The sequence below is a fragment of the Globicephala melas genome, chromosome 20, assembly GCF_963455315.2.
Source record: "Globicephala melas chromosome 20, mGloMel1.2, whole genome shotgun sequence".
Classification (NCBI taxonomy): domain Eukaryota; kingdom Metazoa; phylum Chordata; class Mammalia; order Artiodactyla; family Delphinidae; genus Globicephala; species Globicephala melas.
Genome location: NC_083333.1, coordinates 58,585,068 through 58,605,430, shown reverse-complemented (window position 1 = coordinate 58,605,430; position 20,363 = coordinate 58,585,068). Strand labels below are relative to the sequence as shown.

At 36.9% G+C, this 20,363-nt stretch overlaps 1 protein-coding gene across 1 annotated transcript in view; it reads left to right on the top strand.

Annotated features, from left to right (window-relative positions):
- Positions 1-1,160: 1,160 nt before the first annotated feature.
- LOC115850803 (AP-2 complex subunit beta-like) overlaps positions 1,161-20,363 on the top strand; it is a 29,336-nt gene continuing 10,133 nt past the window's right edge. The window contains 8 exon segments of the mRNA XM_060291245.1: positions 1,161-1,183; positions 2,233-2,368; positions 7,700-7,890; positions 10,136-10,357; positions 10,884-11,004; positions 11,137-11,232; positions 18,355-18,433; positions 18,436-18,460. Of these exon segments, the coding sequence (XP_060147228.1) occupies positions 1,161-1,183; positions 2,233-2,368; positions 7,700-7,890; positions 10,136-10,357; positions 10,884-11,004; positions 11,137-11,232; positions 18,355-18,433; positions 18,436-18,460 (893 nt within the window).

The following is a 20,363-nucleotide window of genomic DNA, read 5'->3' as shown; positions in this document are numbered from 1 at the left end:
TACCCTTTTCACTGTGTTGACATTTGCATGGCTGGTGCCTTAGTGTGAATTAAGGCAGTGGTGCCAAACTGTAAAAGTAGTCATTGTATTCTTCACCATCATGTGCTTGCAGGAAAAAAGGGCAGTTTCACTTAGGACTGTCCTGCATGAAGCACTAAAAATTTATTTCAGTAAACCTTGAACCTTGAGTTCAGGTCTTTTTAATATTCTGTGTGATGAAATAGGAATTAGGCATAAAGTACTTCTACTGCATAGCAAAGTGTGACGGTTGACTTGAAAAAAAGCCCTTGCACAATTGTTTGACTTGGGAACACCATTTCTTTGTGAAAGAAAGATTGACAGACAGAACTATAGTTAATCAGACTTCAGTATTTGGGAGACACTTTATAAAAAATGAACAAAGTGAACCTGTCACTTCAAGGGAAAAAATTTGACAGTAGATAAATTTCGACTTTAAAGTAAAAATTAGAGTGTTGGAAAACTTGTATCTCCCATCGTGAGCTTGATAGCTTCCCAATACTTAGAGATTTTTCTGATGAGATTGGTGGTGAAATTAATGACTGTGATTATTTGCTGCTGTATAATGAAATATGCCACCATAGAGAAGATCTGCATAACTCATTGAACCAATATTTTCCAAAAGACCAGTGCATACATCACAAAATTATGCATGGGTAAAATATCCATTCAAAATAAGTGATAAATGAATGGATTTTAATGCAACCAAGTACAGAAAGTTTATTGATATGGTTTCAGATTCCATATTGTACCTAACTTTTAAGAAACTACCATTTGTGGACTAAAAAGAAAAACAACGATTTGTCTAGCTTTAATGTATCAAAGGAGAACATCCAGTTATATGAAAAAGCTATTAAAATACTCCTCCATTTTCCAATTTATATACGTGTATGCAAATGGATTTTCTTCTTACACTTCAGCTAAACAACATTCTACAACAGGTTGAATGCAGGAGCATGTGTGAGAATCCAGCTGTTTTTGTTTAAAGTAGACATTAAAGAGATTGGCAAAAATTAAAACAATGTCATCTTAATTTAAAAAAAATAAGTAAAATAGGTAGATTTTTACTTTAAAATATTTATGTTAATATGAAATGCATTGATTTTCCTTTTATTAGTTGGGTCAAATGCTGCTGATAAGAAATGGATGAGTACAAGAATGCCAAGTAAATTGCAGCATCTAGTGGTGGATGTAAAGTGTAGTAACTCAAACATCTGAGAAGGTCCTAAGGCTGATGATGACCTTCCTAATGTCATTAAGAAAAGGGAAGTTTAAATTTAAGTGCATTCTGTGTCAGGCACAGGGACAGATGCTTTTACTTACAATGTTTTTTATAGTCCTCATGTCTTCTGAACTAGAGATTATTCTGAATCAGAAGTTATTCCATGTTAGAGATCAAGCAGTGTATACTTGGTGAGGCTAAAGAATAATCCCAAAGTCATACAGCTAGTGGTAATGTAGCCAGGATTCTAACCTAGGGTCTGAGTCCCAATACCTGTTACTGGTCACTTCCTTCATGGGTGTATATATACAATAGAATCTAAATGTGTACATGGCACACACGTTTAGAACTGTTTCATTTTCTGAAAATGGTTAAAATTTTGAACAAAGGTCCTAATTATCTGAGAACTGTTTTAATAAGGAAACTAATCAAATAAGTTCCCACTGGTCAGGGATGGAAGAATATGTGCATTAAAAAGCATAACAACTGTAGTGCTTTGAACTGCAAATAATTGATATGAAAAATTATGGTTAATTTTTTTGTGTGACATAGTGATTTTTTAAAAAAGTTTGTAAAGATATACACTAAAATATTATATATGAAATGTTTGTGAAGGATTTGTTTAGAAATTGTTTAGAGCAACTAGATGGGGTAGGGACTGGGAGAAGGCGAGTGGGTTGAGGTTGTGTATGAAACAAGATTGGGTATGTATCAATATTTGTTTGCAGCTGGGTGATGGATACATGGGTTCATTAAACTGCTGTCTCTAATCTGAAAATTTTCATAGTAAAATATTTTTTAAAAATCTATTTTTAGACATCTTCTTGGGACCATTATTATAAATTCTTTAGTAATTCATTTCTGTGGTAAGTATTATCACTAGTGGACATTTGTCCTCACATCAAATCACTTTTTAAATTAAGGCTGTTTCTTTGTGTTCTGTCCAACAGCCTGGCACCAACACTGTTCGCTTTCCCTTCCTCTTTTCTCAGCTCTCTCTTTCCAGATGTAGTGAAGTGTATGCAGACTGACAACCTGGGACTAAAGAAGCTCGTGTATCTCTACTTGATGAACTATGCCAAGAGTCAGCCAGACATGGCCATCATGGCTGTCAACAGCTTTGTGAAGGTAACTTTTTCCCAGGGACTCAAGAACAGTCTCTTCTACCTCAGAAAACCTTTTCAGAAATGTCTCTTGATATGGTTAGTGTCTGCATTGCAAATAAGCAACCTCTGTTCCAAAAGAGGGCCTCTAGAGAAGTATTGGCCATTGAGTAGGAATATTCATGATTTAAGCATTCTGTATGCCAGAGTTTGTCTTCCAGTTCAGACTATATGGTGAGCCTTCTGTCAGCTGGGCTTGGTGCATCCTTGCCAGGTGGGAGAAGAAAGCCAAGTGAAACCTCACTGTTTTATCTTCCAAGGCTGACAAATGTTGGGCATATCATTGTAGTGTCAGTAACCTGGGGTTTTACCTATTTTATCTTTGTAGAAATTATGCTTATGGTTCAGATGTAGTGGAAACTACAGGAGCTGCCTTTTAATTTTGTTTTATTGAATAGGTCTTACAGTAGTTGATTAACTTTTTTGTTATTGTGGAAATTTTCAAACATATTCAGGTTGAGGGAATAGTATAATAAATTCCTAAATATCTACCTTGTAGTTTCAGTAGTTACCAACCTATGGCCAGTTTTGTTTAATTTAACTCTCCATACATGCTTTCCTGACCCCCACCTCCTCTCCTACTGGATGATTTTAAAGCAAATCCCAAACATCTTAAGAATGAAAAACTCATTTAATCAGCTGATCATTAAAGAAAGTCCTTAATATTATTGGATATCCAGTCAGAATTCTCCTATCATTAGATTTGATGAACACAGTAATAAGGTTGTTCTTATTAGGGTTTTTGTTTCGTTTTGTTTTGTTTACTTCTTTTTCCTCTGCCTGGAATTTAGTCTACATTAAAAGCAAAAATCAGACAGCATTTCTAAAATTAGCTTCTATTAAATTGTTTTGGAAAATAAACATGCTTTCTTCCTCCTCATGGAATTTTTGTTCTTTTTCTGTGTTTAGCTACAATGTACAGGATCATTATAACATTTCATTCTTTCTGTCTGGTGATTCATAGATGGATGATATCATTGGAAAGAATTTAGTTTACATTTTTTGGAAGTTAGCATGTGCATAGGTTTATAATGTTTAAAGAAAAATTTTAATATAGGGCATTTAAGGGGTGTTCCTTCTTGGTAAGTGTTCTATTTGTACTGTATTTGGAGGCACTTGCTAGGAAAGGAGAATGTATGTTAATCAGGATTTCAGAGGGCCCTCTCTGCTGCTTCGTGCAAGGAACTTATGTTGGGCACAAACCAGCTTCTAGATTCTCCTTTGCTTTCTTGGCTGTAGGCCCCAGATATCCAGCCCTCTTTTCTCCCTGCTTAATATTTGTGGAGTGGGACATATCTTTCCAATTCCTGATTTTTTGTTGTTGCTGTTGTTGTTTTTGCAGTACGCGGGCCTCTCATCTCTGTGGCCTCTCCCATTGTGGAGCACAGGCTCCGGATGTGCAGGCTCAGCGGCCATGGCTTACGGGCCCAGCCGCTCCACAGCATGTGGGATCTTCCCGGACCGGGGCATGAACCTGTGTCCCCTGCATCGGCAGGCAGACTCTCAGCCACTGTGCCACCAGGGAAGCCCCAGGTCTTGAGTTTGTATTCAAGCATTTTCACTTTCCAGCTTTGTTGGCTAAGCAATTCACTGAATTTCTCTAATCCTATTTATAAATTCATTTTTAAAGCCTATTTCCTTATCTGTAATAGGTGGATTTTGATAGCAACTACCTTAGAGTTGCTGGGAAGGTAAATGGCATAGTAAGTGTTCAGTAAGTTTTAGCTATTATTGTCTTTTATCTCTTTGTCCAATTCTATTAGGTATAGTATAAAGTAAGTCAAAACACAAATTGCTTACATTAAAAAAAAAATTCAGCAGACTCCAAGGGTCCACAATGAACTGTCAAATTGAAGGGAAGTCTGTAGTTAAGGCAGAGAAAAATTTGTCTAGTATTGAGTGTGATTTTACACACACACATGCACGTGCACGCATACTTCTGTATGTATGTATATGTTTGTGTTTAATATCTGTTAAGTATACATATTATATTAGGTCTACAGGGGGTATGGGTGGTATGGGGAGGAGGAATGTTTCATTGCAGTCTTCCAAAGAACAGAATTTACCATAATTGGGAGGCAAGATGAATTAAAAAAAAATTTCTTTTGATGCTATGGGATATGTTCCTTTGTAGCCTAGATGCCAGCTCTTTGTAAATCAACCAATGTGCTGAGAAAACTCACTTAAACCCTATTTATAAATCCATTTTTAAAGCAAAACTTCCTTTAGAAACCCCTTTCTTTCTTGGGAACTCCAGTTTTTCTGAGATTATAATTAAAAGGCCATTGTTCTTTTCATGGCAGTGTTTCCTAAAAGAACTGCCAGTTTTCTAGGGGGAAAATGTTATGCATGTTAGTCTTAGTTCACATTCAAAGTGATGGTACAAGAGAAAGAGACATAACCTTTGTTTTAATGCACTAGTAAACCAGGGCAGTTACTGCAAGAGTCAGATTTTTTCTTTTGATAATGAATTATTGTTTGGGGAAGGCTCTCTGGGAAGAGGAAGTAAATCATGTTTCAATACATTATTTTTAAACTTTATTTTTACAAACAGATAATATATGTACTACATTCTATACAAAATTCCAAAGAAACACAGAGACAGGTGAGTTGTCCTGTATACCCCAGCTACCCAGCTGCTGTCTTGAAGTCAGTCTTTGCCTGCTTGAGATTCGATGCTCATTTTAAATTTCCATTAGAGTGAGAGAAGCATGGCTTACTGACCAGGAGAACTCTAAGCAGCTCTTTATTGGCCCACCTCAGTATATTTCTGAAAACTTAGCAGTATGAATATGAAGATTAGGAAATGAAAGTGGAAAGGTAGAATAGAAGGAATTTTAGAGGAATAGCAGTAGAGTTTTGTTATTGGGGGTGTATCTCCTCTGGTCAGTCATTGGCTCAGTGACCATTTGGCAGTGATCTTTTTTCCCCATGCAAACTTTTCTAAACATAATCATATAATCTGATCTCTCTGGATCTTTTAATTAGATTTACTTTTCCCTGTTTCTTTTCTTGTTTTAATGTGATAATAAGTGAAAATTGCCTGTTTTACCACCAGAACATATACTTCATTAGCTGCATTATATACGTGGTTTAATTTCCAGTTACCTGTGATGTTAGCAGAGGAGTTCTAATTGTTCATTCTGTTCAACATTTCCTGTTAACAGACCTCATGTTTAGTTTTTTTTAACATTAAAAAAGCTTGACTGGCAGAAATGGTAAGTTGCGACAGGACATTTGTTTTGGACGAACTGGTAACAAAGACTGGGCATGTGTTGGCAGCAAGAGAGGAAAACAGGCATTTGTTCTTCCAGTGTGACATTTTGATCCTTTATCCTGTAATCCAGTGTATTAAGTGTATTATACAGGGGAAACACAGTACCTTTTCCCTGCATGTAAAGCACTGAGATGATGGAGATTATTGTTTCAATTTTCATGCTTTTTAATTTTTACTAAAGACCATGCTTGGCAAACAAAAATTAAGTCAGGAAAGAACCTCATGCATGCTATCATGTGATAGGTGAACTAGATAATCCTTCTCGATTTGTGTTAATAACAATAAAATATTATATCCATAATCATACTTACCAAGTGAACCTTTGATTTTTTTTCATCTTGGAATTTTTTCTCCTGATCACTAAGTTATAACTGAAGGTGATTCCATTTGTGGCATCATTATCTTAGTTAATGGATACTGTCATCAATGTATTATTTGATTTAAAAAACCATATTCTCTAGAATTTATCTTCTAGGTAAAATCATATACTGGGATAATCTGCAGAGTACCCAAGTGACATGGATATTAAAATCAATAGCTAAACTGTAACCATTATGTTTCTTCTCTTGCTAGCAAAAGGATAATCATACAACTCTTAGTTTCTCAAGCTTTTAACAGGGACTTCAGTCAGAACTAAAAATGAGTTGACATTTTTGAGAATCTTTTCAATATACATAATTAATGAAGCTGCTACCTATTGCATCTCACTTATGCTTACAGAATATTTATATATGGCCTTACTGTGCTAATATTTAGCAACAGCTGAGAGCCTCACTGCAAAATGTGTTTTTAAATTCAGTTGTACAGAGCTATAGTTTTTTGTCTGTTTTGTTTATTTTTGGGTGTTTTTATAATCTTAAAATTACTTTAAACATTCATTGGTTGTAGGTTTCTTAGTTAAATTAGACATAATCTGTAATTTTGATAAAGTGTCCACTTTTTTTTCTGGCAGCTAGTATGGATTTCTGGGTCTGTTAAGTCAGGATACAAGTGTACTTTCTTATATTTGGTAGCAATTTTTCATTTATCATACTGCCTGAGTTAAGGATACATTTGAGGTACCATATTTCATTGATTCTAAGATGCATTATTATTTCCTGTATTATGTAGAAAGAAAAATACCTCCTATTAAACTGACATGCCGTTGATTATTAAATATATCCCAACTTCAGAGATGTTAATATGAAAAACTGTGCAACTTAGTCTTGATGAACTATGGTAATATTGCCACCTTAACTTTGTATAAGGCTTTGTAGAAAGCACTTATACATAAGTCATCTGATTTTATCCTCAAACTAAAGCTAATCTGTGAGGTGCATTAAATTATCCCACTTTCAGATGAGGAAATTGAATTTCATGGAGATTATGTGCTTTCCTAACATCATGTTACAGTGAACTATGGTTTCAAGGTCACATTTTCTTACTCTGAGACTTAAGGTGTGATTGACACCTGAAGTATCACCTCCCCAACCCCCAGTACATGCACGCCCATACACCTATAAAATTGTTTGGCCTAGATTTTTCTTTCCATTGCCTAATGTAGATGTTTCATATTTAAACTTCACTGTTTTGTGTTTTTTGTCTTGTTTTGGCTGCGAGGCATGTGGGATCTTAGTTCTCCAACCAGGGATCGAACCCATGCCCCCCTGCAGTGGAAGCACGAGTCTTAACCACTGGACTGTAAGGGAAGTCCATAACCTTCACTTCTTTTACAGCTGTTCATGTGTCTTAATTCTACTGATAGTGTTGACTACTATTAAAATTATTATTGTTTTAATAGTAAATCATGAGGAACTGTCTGCTAATATGTGAATTGTTTTAATTCTGTGTTGCCTGACCATGAGGAAGCTATGTATGCCATCATTAGTGGTTTTTTATACATTTTGAAAGCAGTATATCTCTTTCTAGCTGACTGCATAAAATGTTCAGGAACAGTTATGGGTTGAGATCTATGAAGTGATCCAGAGAAATAGTTGTACTGTTCTTGACAAATCAAGGTCATATCTGCTTCTTTCCCAGGTGGTGGCTAATGCTGTAGCAGCATTATCTGAAATCAGTGAATCTCACCCAAACAGCAACTTACTCGATCTGAATCCACAGAACATTAATAAGCTACTGACAGCCCTGAATGAGTGTACCGAGCGGGGCCAGATTTTCATCCTGGACTGCCTGTCTAATTACAACCCTAAAGATGACCGGGAGGCTCAGAGGTCAGTCTGTTTTTCTGGATAGTATCTAGGAGTCTTGACCGGTTCAGTCTGTATTAGAATAAGGGTCTGTTACGTTGAGAAAATCAGTGGCTTATGGGATATATATTGCTATCCTGTGGTATTTTCTCAATGTATTTAGGAACATTTTACGTGGTAGAGTAAACCATGCAAAAAATAGCTCTTCCTAAGAGGAGATGTGTATTTTTCATTTCTTCTTTGAACAGTATAGTTACAACCCTCTGAAAAACTCTCCCTCATCATGGTCTCACATCTCTCATACAGCAATTCCTAGCCATTTGGCAAAGGTTTTTTGAGCGTCTCTCACTGTAGTAACAAAATTTTCGTTCTTTTAGATGCATAGTAAGTGGCTTCATACTAATTATTGAGCTGCCTTATACCTATAATTAGTACTAGAGAAACTGTGTTGGAGCCAGCAAAATGTATGATGTCTTCCGTTAGATATAGGAATCACATCAGTCTGAATTTGGAGAAGATTTTGGAAGGCACACCTGGATTGTTCTGCTCAGCTCTCTACCACTTTAGTGTTGCAGATTTTCTTTGACTATCAGATACTGACTACTAAATTTCATATACACATACATACATTTTAGTTTACAGAATTGGAGGTATCATCAGTTTTTATTGAGCATTTTGTGTATATAGGCACTGTACTAGGCAAAATAATTCTGAAGAATTGTTGGCTCTTCATTTTATTTTATTTTATTTATTATTATTATTATCTTTTTTGCGGTACGTGGGCCTCTCATCGCTGTGGCCTCTCCCGTTGCGGAGCACAGGCTCCGGACGCGCAGGCTCAGCGGCCATGGCTCACGGACCCAGCCGCTCCGCGGCATGTGGGATCTTCCCAGACCGGAGCACGAACCCGTGTCCCCTGCATCGGTAGGCGGACTCTCAACCACTGCGCCACCAGGGAAGTCCTGGCTCTTCTTTTTAATTATGGTAGATAGGAACCTTCCTTGCCCGGCTAAAGCTTGAGCTACTATAATGTAAGTGCTCTTCACTTGTCTGGGAAATTGTTCCCTCTGGATTTAACCAAAGCTCACCCTGATAGTTTCTTTCCATCACTGAAAGTACAAATATCTTCTGGAAAGAACTTTACATACAATTTTATTTTCTCTAGGTCATTGACATCTCACACTTACTCATTCACTCAGCAAATATTTATTGAGCCCATGCTGTATGCCAGACATTGTTCTAGGCTCTGAGGATATAGCAGTGGACAGACAAAAATCATAGCTCTTATGGAACACTTATTCTGAGGGATAGGGCAGAAGTATATATAATATGTATATGTAATACAGCATATAATAGGTCAGATGATGATAAGTGTTAACAAGAAAGATAAAGTAAGGAGGAGATCTAACAAATGCTGGGTGGTCAGGAAAGGTCTCCCTGAGAAGGTAGCATTTGTATAAACACCTAAAGGAGGTCAGGGAGTCAGCCAAGTAGATACAGGAGGAAGGGAGAAATACACAGCTTACTTACCTTGTGTCCTTAACTGAGTCAGCTAGCCACTCACGTTGCCTAAGAGCTATCAAAATTAGGTTAATTTCTGAAGAACCCTCAATGGATAACTAAATATTCTATATTTTATGAGACATTTAAGTGTAGGTGGCAGGGACTAGGAGAAGGGGATGAGGTTGAGAGAGTATTGCAGTGGTGTTGTGTTGTTAAAAACAAACAAACAAACACCCTTCCCGAGATTCCCTTATTATGCTGAATGCAAGAGGTTGGGTGGTTTTCCCTGTCACCCCATCTCATTCTGCATCTTACAGTGAAACTTCAGCCACAGTTGGTTGATATCTCTCACTATGAAATAACTCTCAGAATGCTTAATTTGACTTCTTATAGGCTGAGGAGAGGGCTGTGAGGCAGGGAGCCCTTACATAATATGGGGAGACAGAGTGGACTATAAAATAGGAAGTTAAATGGTGTGAGCTTCAGGTGTTTGGGGTATTGGCTAGTTCCCTTCCAGTTTGAACATCCCTTATTGCTGGTTTCCTAAAGTCTTCTGAGATCCCTGCTCTGTTTGTAGTTTGCTGGGATTGAGGCGTCCACAGTGTTGGATCCCAAATTTACCTATGTATGGAGTTTTGACTTTTCTAACTGATTTTCTAATTTCTTTATACCTGGGCCATGGGAACCTCTGACAACATTACCTTATAGATTGGATTCAGCAAAGAAATTGTCATTTAAGGTACTAATTTTCATTTTCTGTCCTCAGTATCTGTGAGCGGGTAACTCCTCGGCTATCTCATGCCAACTCAGCAGTGGTGCTTTCAGCAGTAAAAGTCCTAATGAAATTTCTAGAGTTGTTACCCAAGGACTCTGACTACTACAATATGCTGCTGAAGAAGTTGGCCCCTCTACTTGTCACATTGCTGTCTGGGGAGCCAGAGGTGCAGTATGTCGCCCTGAGGAACATCAACCTAATCGTCCAGAAAAGGTTGGGAAAAAATGAATTGGTGATTAAAGTGTTTGTAATTTTGAATTAAACTTAATAACATCATTATTAAAGAGGACTGTGTTAAAACTCTGTTTAATGTATGGAAATGAAAATACTGTATGGTAGAGCAACTTGCCCAGGGTCAGGAGGCTAACAGTTGATTTTAGAGTGTTTTTACAATGAATGTCTGGTGTTGCTCTACAATTTAGTTTCTTTTCTGAAGGAACTCTTAGTTGTATGATAGCTAGTGTCTGCTTAATATGGTTCAGGCTGTAATGTAGATCAGGTTGTTGTTCTTCCAGTGGTTCTTCTTGGCAATATATACTTTACTCCTTAAAAAGGATAAAAATAGTCTGCCAGATGGATCTGGTTAGAGGGGTGTAGAGGAAGTTTGTGAGTTGTTTTCTCCTGGAGTGGAGTGTGTGAATGGAGAGCAGAGAAGCACAGGTTAGGTATTAATGCAGACTCAGAAGGATATATCAATATACGCCTCACCTTCCTTATCTTGTGTTTCTGTGTACCACAGGCCTGAAATCTTGAAGCAGGAGATCAAAGTTTTCTTTGTGAAGTACAATGATCCCATCTATGTGAAACTAGAGAAATTGGACATCATGATTCGTTTGGCATCCCAAGCCAACGTTGCTCAGGTCAGACTTAAAGTAGATTCAAGATAAGATCTAATAACTTAGATCTTAAGATCTTGCCTTCAGAAAAACCTAGGCCATGAAATTGCTGTTGGAGAATCCTTAATGATTGTTCACTTCATGGATTTTTAACAGGTTCTGGCAGAACTGAAGGAATATGCCATAGAGGTGGATGTCGACTTTGTGCGCAAAGCTGGGCGGGCCATTGGACGGTGTGCCATCAAGGTGGAGGCAAGTGTCCCATGGTAGTTGTGATCACGTTGTGGGACTCTGGGTATTCTCTTCACCTCTTTCCTTACATTTTTAAGTTTATCAAAATAATAAAGCACATTGTTAAAATATTAAAGAATTTTTAATGAAAAACAGCTGTCCCTGGTCCCTCTCTTTCCCGAGGGAATCATGTTTAACTCTGTTCCTAGTTTTAGTTATTTTGATTACTTCCATATCTCTAATATCCTTATGCTACTAATTATTGATTTACCAATTGTAGACATTGTCTATTAACTTTCCGCTATGAGAGAAGCAACTTGGTTCATATACTTCATCACTCCTACTTCTACCCTTTTGTATAGATCCCCTGTATAGTTATATCATGAGGTTTTTGTTCCTATATTATCTTTGTAAATTGAGATAATATACCTTTATTTCTTGTTCTATCAACTAGAGTCTTGCAAAGCTTGCTGTGCGTATTATGCCTGTAAATATGTAGAGCCTACACAATCAAATGATTGCGTTTTCTTTCTTATGAAGGCTTTTGTTTTTTCTGTAGTTTATAATGGTCTTTGTCTTTTTTTAAAATTTCATTGTGCCTTCATTGCACTCCTATCTTCTTCCAGCTTTTCAAGCATAATATCAAATTAATAAAACTTTTCTTTTGTTCTAGACCCTTCTCTCTTCCAGTCCTCTGTCCTTCCAGTCCTTACTCCAGTCTGGGTGGTTGCTTTCTTGTCTTCTGCACAGCCATCTTTCCATACAGCCTCCCTTCATTGCTGTTTCTTGTTATGGGTACTTTTTCATAGCATTCCTCTTTTTGTGGTTGCAATAGTTTCTTAAATCTCTTGTGATGTGAATTACAGTTTTTGGTTTTGCTTCTGCAGTTTGAATTTAATTATCTGGAGTATTTTATGGTGATGGTTGCATGTTTATATATGACTTTTTAATTGAAGTGTATACCATACTTACAGTAAATTGCTGCCTATTTATACTAAAAATGAGATGACAGAAAAGTTGTCAGGACTTCTGTGCACATAGGCAGGGCTGTTGACTAGCAGGTTTCTGCTTTAGGGCAGGGAGTTGATATTTACTTCGAAGTCCTCTTGAAGAGCTTCTCTGTGGTCTTAGAGGGCAGATTGGTCCTAGTTTGGTTGCAGCCTTCCAGTAGGTATTAAGGGCTACAACTTACAATGCACTGCTTCATCAGTCACCAAGCCTCTGTTGTTTTTCCTCATTCAGAAGTTTGTTGCAATTAATGGTGGCTTCTGTGCACAACGATATTGTGGATTCAGAGCTCCATATTTGTTCTTACTACTTGACTATGCAATTCTGCTTTTTTTTCTTTTGACATTTTATTTAATTATTTATTTATTTATTGGCTGCGTTGGGTCTTCATTGCTGCGCGTGGGCTTTCTCTAGTCGCGGTGAGTGGGGGCTACTCTTCGTTGAGGTGCATGGGGGCTTCTCATTTCGGTGGCTTCTCTTGTGGCAGAGCACGGGCTCTAGGTGCACGGGCCTCAGTAGTTGCAACAAGCGGCCTCATTAGTTGTGGCTTGTGGGCTCTAGAGCACAGGCTCAGTAGTTGTGGTGCACAGGCTTATTTGCTTCGCCGTATGTGGGATCTTCATGGACCAGGGCTCCAACCCGTGTCCCCTGCATTGGCAGGCGGATTCTTAACCACTGCACCACCAGGGAAGTCCCTACAGTTCTACTTTGAGTCAGATTGGGCCATATGATTTCACAACGATAGTTACTAAAATAATTTGTACAGTATGACCAGTGCTTCACAGGAACAGAAGGAAACAGATGCTGTGTGAGAGAAGTGTCTCTGAAAGCCAAATTCCTAATTGGCCTTCCTTGTTTTTATTTACTGAATGCTGTTTCATATAGTTACCACTGATAAATCATTTAGTAGACTAGTTGTTATAGCAAGAAGTTAATTAATCCTGGTTTCTACTTCTGGTTCTGCCAGCTCAGTTGCTTCACATACTTCGGTTGCTCCATATATACTTCTGTTGCTCCATTTGAGAAATGGGAAAATCTGTTTATTGGATCTTGATGTGTTACATCTTTTTTTTACTACCACACTTCTTAACTTACCACCACTACTTAACCTTTTTCTTTTCTCATTGTGGAATAGCCACCTGCTTATGGTATTAATGCAGACAATTTTCAGAGCTATTTTGGTAGCAGAAGAGTCATTTTGTGCTTTTCACTGCCAGAATGTCATTGTCTTACTAACCTCTCTGACAGTGCTCTTGCAAAGAGTCTCATTCCAAAGTTAAAGAGATTTTTCTATCCCTGGAATTACTAGAAAGTGTTCTCAAAGCATCTAGATTCCTAGCGGCTGTTAGTACCACCTATTGTGACTAAATGGAAAAGTTATCCATCATCTTCTGGAAGAGATGAACTTCTGGTGGCTCTCACTTCTTCCTTTGATTCAGGGTGCCCTGGTGGGAATATGAGTGTGTGAGGAATGAACCTCCTTTGGAAGCTTAAGATCAGCCTTCAAGAATCCTGCCTTTTAGATAGTGTTCTCTTATCTCCAGTTACCTGGATTTGCCTAAGAACTTTTCTTAGAACTGGTTAAATCATGAAAGTTATTAGTTGGAAAGAGTTGCCTAGTCCAGACACAGTTATTGGGGCAGGAGAGGCAGTGATTGCCTGTTTTTAACTAACCTATCCATGGGACAAGGGCAGGAACCAGCGAGGGAATTGTAATAGCCTTTCTCTGTAGCTTCCAGACTGAGCTGCTTCTTTTCTCTCAGGGCATCTGACCCTTTTTTAATGTGTAGTTGGTTTCAAAGATGTGACAGATGAGAAAAAAAGAATTTTAGTTTAGTGCTTAGCTAAGATAACAGGGCCTATTGTAAAATTTGGGTGTTAAGAGTTGGAGTTGTTTTTTATCACGACTGTAAGTACAAGTGTTTCCTTGTTGCTTTAAGTATCCTGAGGTGAAAAAAATGTATAATTTTATCATATTAAGTTGGTTAGGTTAAAGATTAAGCATAAGCCATTGAGTCAATAAATAACACTGTAAAAGCAATTTCATAGTACTGTTTTTTCAGTAACTTTTGCCTATTCTTTTTTGTTTGGTTGTTTTTTTTAATAGATTTTACTCTCCACCCCACCTCCAGCTTTATTGAGGTATGATTGACAGATTTAAAGCTGTATATATTACAGTGTATACCTGTTTCTTTAAGGAGGAAATAAACCCCTGCCCTCCTTTTCTTACAAATAAAATGATTTGGTTGGGAGATTTATTTATATGTTTGGTTTTGTTTGAGAGAGATTAAGTCACTAAGTTAAGGTATTCCTCACTTCCCACTCTTCTGTTCTTTGGTGTTTACCATTTCTCATTTTTGTAGCTCAAGATAAGGTACTGACTTATGTCTTATGCAAACAAAAAGCATATGTATTTACTACATAAAATCATTAAAAATAGACAAGTTAAAAGTAGAACACTCTGCTTTTTCTACCCTTCCAGAGATGATGTGGACATGATTTTAAGTCTTTGTTTACATAGTCCTCCATAAACAGGTGTGTTTTTTACAAAAACGAGATCATTCTACAAATGCTATTTACTTATGTTTTGTAGTCTGCTTTTTTTGCTTATTATACATGGACATTTTCCCATGTTACTGATAATATTTTACATCATTTTTAGTGGTTTGTAGACATACTGTGTGATTGCTTCATAATTATTTAGCCTTTCCCTTCCTGTATGGACCTTAAAGTTGTTTCTGCTCTTTTTCCAAATAATGGTTATAAGGAGGATCCTTGTAGCTAAATCTTTGATCTCTAGTTGAGGTGACATTTTTTTCATTACGCTTAGCCATTTGGAATTGCTTTTTCATGGCATGTGTATCTTTTTTCAATGTGTTATCTTTTCCACATTGATTTTTTAAAGTTTTTTATAATTAATTAAAGGTATTAATTCATTTAATACCCCTTCATTTCATTAATAGTTATTTTCCCAATTATTTTCCTTTTGATTTCATTTGACTTCTTGATGCATAGGAGTTCACATTTCCTTATGTAGTGAGTTCTATCCATTTTCTCTCAATGGTATCTTTTTTAAAAAATAATAAATTTATTTATTTATTTTGGGCTGCATTGGATCTTCGTTGCTGTGTGTGGGCTTTCTTTAGTTGTGGAGAGTGGGGGCTACTCTTTTTCGCGGTGCGCGGGCTTCTCCTTGCGGTGGCTTCTCTTGTTGCAGAGCATAGTCTCTAGGTGCTCGGGCTTCAGTAGTTGTGGCATGCAGGCTCAGTAGTTTTGGCTCATGGGCTCTAGAGCACAGGCTCAGTAGTTGTGTTCACGGGCTTAGTTGCTCTGTGGCATGTGGTATCTTCCTGGACCAGGGCTCGAACCCGTGTCCCCTGCATTGGCAGCCGGATTCTTAACCACTGAGCCACCAGGGAAGTCCCTCTCCCAATGATATATTTAGTGGACCACCTAGAAAATTGTGCTTCACTTCAAAGTTATATAAAATTCACTTTTATTTTCTACTTTATTGGCAATGGTTTGGTTAAACATAAGAGTGTGGGGATCAAACACCAGAACAATTCATCCTTTCCTTACTGTTATGAAATGTTGCCTTTTCATATACTAAATTTTATATGTCTGTATGCCTTTTTATATTTCTGGACTTACTTTGTATATACAATGATTGGATATTTACTTTTGTTCCTCTGCCATACTGCTTTAATGGTGTTTTTAAAATTTAATCAAAAGCAATATAGGTGAGATGACAATTTGCTTGAAAATTACTATCCTAGACTTAATTGTTTTTGAATATTGATGCATCATGGGAGATGGCCTTTTGTTTATCTTTATTATAATAATGAAACTAAGGGTTCAGTAAATGTTAGCTTTCTATCAAGCCTTATGCTGAGTACTTTATTTGTACTATCTAATTTGATAATTTAACCCTTACATGCTTTATAATTTATCATAACTTTTATATTTAAAATTTCCCAACTGTTTTGCTGTTGTAATAACAGCACAGGAAATAACTAGCTGAAAATGAATAAAATAGAATTCAAAAATGGGAAAACTACAATAATAAAAGAGAACAGAATCATCATATATATGACCTCATATAAATAACCTCAAGATGCAATTTTGTTTTCGTTATATTGCTTGGAATGGTTTAAATTATAATACCTTTAAAAGATTTTATTACAGAAATTTTTAGGTATACACTAAGGTAAAATTGATTAATGAGCTCTCATATACCCACCATCCATCTTGAACAAATAGCAACACATTGCTGTTCCCATTTGATCTTCTCCCTCTCCCTCCCCCTTCAAGGGAGTGGGTTACTGTTATATTTTAATGCAGATCTCAGATATGATCTTATTAGAGTAGTTCAATGTGTATATCTAATAGATAAGGTCCTCTAAAAAAAAATTGTCATGATATCGTTTACCATACTCAACAAACAGTGACTCTTAATCTCATTAAGTACCTAGTCCATGTTCAGTTTTCCCTAATTGTGTCTAAATGTCTTCTTACAGTTGCCTTGTTCAAATCAAAATCTAAACGAGAGCTAGCTATACATTGCATTTGGTTAATATGTCTCTTAAGTCTTTACTTATTTATTTGGGTACCATTTGTTGAAAGGACTAGATCATTAGGTTTGTAGAATTTTCCAGAGTCTAGATTTGGCTGATAGTATTTTAGTGATGTTGTTTATCTCATTCCTTCATCCCCTTTAGAAAATTAAATCTAGAGGCTTGGTAATATTCATATTCAGTGTTTTAGGCAAGAATACCTCTTAGATGCTGCTGTGAATTTCCTATTGCATCTTATCAGGAGGCATATAATGGAATGACCCATCATAATACATTGTAATATATGATAAATCAGTCCTTGGTTTTTAGGATCTCTCTTCTGGAACGCTTCTTTTAAAAACTATGACTTATTGTTTCAATACATTAGTTTTGTCACTTGTATTCTTCCATATTCCCTTCATTAATGAAAGACTAATAGATTAAATTCTATTTTATAGATGAGCCATAGGCTGTGGAAAGTTGCAGTTTACCTGAGGCCATAGACTTGCAGTTATATAGCCCAGAAGATGGCAAATTTTTCTTAAGAGTTTTTTGAGTCACAGATAACTTTGAAAATATAATGAAAACTGTAAACCTTCTCCCAGGAAAATATGCTTGTGTGCACAAATGAAATTTGGCAGTTTCATTTCAAGAGGTTTAAAGATGCCTTCTGTCTGTGCTCATTCATGAACTGCAGATAAAGACCTCTTCGCTTGGCTTATTCTTTCATTCTTATTCTTTCCTTCTACCTTGACTTATGCTTTCTTCTCACTTCTGTCATCCTGGCTATCCAAGATGATTTTTTTCACTTGAACTGTTTCTTGTAGTGAGTAAAATTTGGAGTATACCTAGAACTTCTGTATATCTCCATCAGATAACCCAGCCTCTAGTATAGTGTGGTCAAATTAAATGCCTCATCTTTTAGTCTAGTTTAGTTGATACACCTGAATGTTCCAAAAAAAAATTTTTTTATGTTGAGATTGTGTTATTGTTGTAGTTTCTTAGGACAGGGCCAAAAGTAAGCTCATCACACGAGATGAATTGTGCCAAAGCACAGCAGTAGAGGGCTGCTGCTCGCTCAGGCAAAACAGCGCCGTCTGCCCTGCTGTGGTAGCTTTTATTAAAACATTATCTAGGTTTACACTTTAAGACTTGTTTTCTTAACATTTCAGAAGTGCCAAAGCAGCAACCTATGTTTTTATTAATTATACAAGCAATAATTGGCTTTCGTGAGAACCTACCGTGCTTCGTCCTTGAGCGCAAGAACAGCATAAAGTTCCCACCATTATTTTGATTATACTGAAGTAGCACAAGGACATTTCCTTGCGTTCCCACCACTCTGATTATACTGAGGGCATCTCATGGATCAGTGCCCAAAGCGCTCAATGCTTCTTTTGCAGGCCCCCGGTTTGCTGGGGTGGGGGCTCAAAGCAATCAGGACTGTTTGCAGTTCTGGCTTATTCGACAGCCCCCAGTTTGCTGGGGGGGGGCTCATGGGTCACGTCTCCTTTCCATGTCCTCAGTTATCCCACTACAGTTATTGGATGGATCATCTGACTTCTCATTATGTTCCTCTTTGCAGCAATCTGCAGAGCGCTGTGTAAGCACATTGCTTGATCTCATCCAAACCAAAGTAAATTATGTGGTCCAAGAGGCGATTGTTATATCTTCTGCAAATATCCCAACAAGTACGTCCAGAAACTTCTGACCCTCTTCCTCAGATCATTTAGGAAATGTTTAAGTAAGGCACTTTGAGGTTGGCTTGGTAAGAATTAATCTTTGTAAAGTAACTGGTCATAATTGAATACTTTATTAAAAATCAGAAATATATAAGTTGGTTAGCACAAGGATTAAAATCTGATTTTTCACTCTGCTTTATCACTCTTAGAAGAATTGAAGTGCTGTCTGAATATGTATTGTCAATTGGCATATATTAAAGTTAGCCAGATTCTTTGGTGATGAAGTTACTATTAAATAAGGATACCCAGATATTCCCCGTTGTCTGGGAATAATCCATTTTATGCCTCTTACCAGGCATAATTAATAATTGTGCCCCTTTTCACTGTCAGAAATGTCTCAGTTTGAATAATAAATTATATGGTCACCTTATTGTAAAAGCCAGGGAGGTGACAGCTTCACTATTCACTTAGTATGTTACCTAGTACTTGTAGAAAATTATAGAACATGCAACAATGAACTGTCAGAGTTTCACGCCTTTTCTGAAGTATTGTAGCTGCTTCCATTAAGATATACAAAATCTACATTTTCACTCCACAAAAATTTTCACATTGAGGCCTCTTAGTTATGAAACAAAAATACTTTTTCAGATTTGCTTTTGAAGGCAAACAATTAAGGAATCTGAAAGAGTTAAATAAGAGCAGATCTTATAAGCATCCTAAATCTCATTTTACCTTATAATCATAGAGATGAACTGTGCTAAGGCTTCTGATTATCGTTAAAGATAATGTGAAACGAAGTGACTTACAGTTAGTTAGCTTAGTGGTGGACTCAGAATTAGAAGAAATATTTTAATAAGGTAGTGGTTTTTTAAGCATTATATATATATATATATATAAATTCTAGAAATGGTATTTTTGGAAAAAGGATCATATACTTTTACCACTCTCCCAGGAAAGAGGAGGGTTGGGTTTCTAAACTTCTTGATTAATTGGGGAGGTGTATACCTTAATATGCTTGGTAAAGAAATGTGTCCATTTCTGGTTTGTATTACTGAGGGATTATGATAGTTTAATTTTAAGAAAGCATTATCGAGAACCTGGTTTAATCAGTGGAAATAGGGCAATTAAGTGTATTATTCAGTTGTCCATATCTCATTTATTATACAATTTCATTCTGATGTTTAAAACTACATTAGCCGGGCTTCCCTGGTGGGGCAGTGGTTGAGAGTCCGCCTGCCGCTGCAGGGGACACGGGTTTGTGCCCTGTTCTGGGAAGATCCCACATGCCGCGGAGCGGCTGGGCCCGTGAGCCATGGCCGCTGAGCCTGCGCATCCGGAACCTGTGCTCCGCAACGGGAGAGGCCCGCATACCGCAAAAAAAAAAAAAAAAAAAAAACACATTAGCCAAGGAGATGGATTTAACATGGTAAAGAATGAGAGCTATAGACCTGTAAAAATAAATACTTGAATTGCTTATTTCTTTAGAAAAACAGGTCATTAGTGTGGGTGCCTTGGGAGGAAAGAACATAAAGATCTCTATAGAAAGCAGAGATAGGTGGATAAGAGACAAAATTACTGTTTCTGGATGCTATTACTGTCTGACTCCATTTTCCTAATAGTAAAGTGGAATTTCTGTTCCTCTACGATGAAGGTAAAATGAAGTAATAGGAAATTTCTCTGATCTAGTTATGAGAAGGACTGTGAGAAATGTAAGGTAGTGGTATTATCTTAAACCATAGGTTAGTTTTTCCTTGTGAAAAGAATATCTGATAAGCTTTTATAAAGATTTATGGTCTAGTTATTAAAACATAACTGAAGGAAAATTGAAGACATTTATAATTTTCTGGCTTTAAAGCCTGTACATTCTCTTGGCTAAAAGTCTTTGTAGTTTGGTGGTGGTTTAGGGTACCTT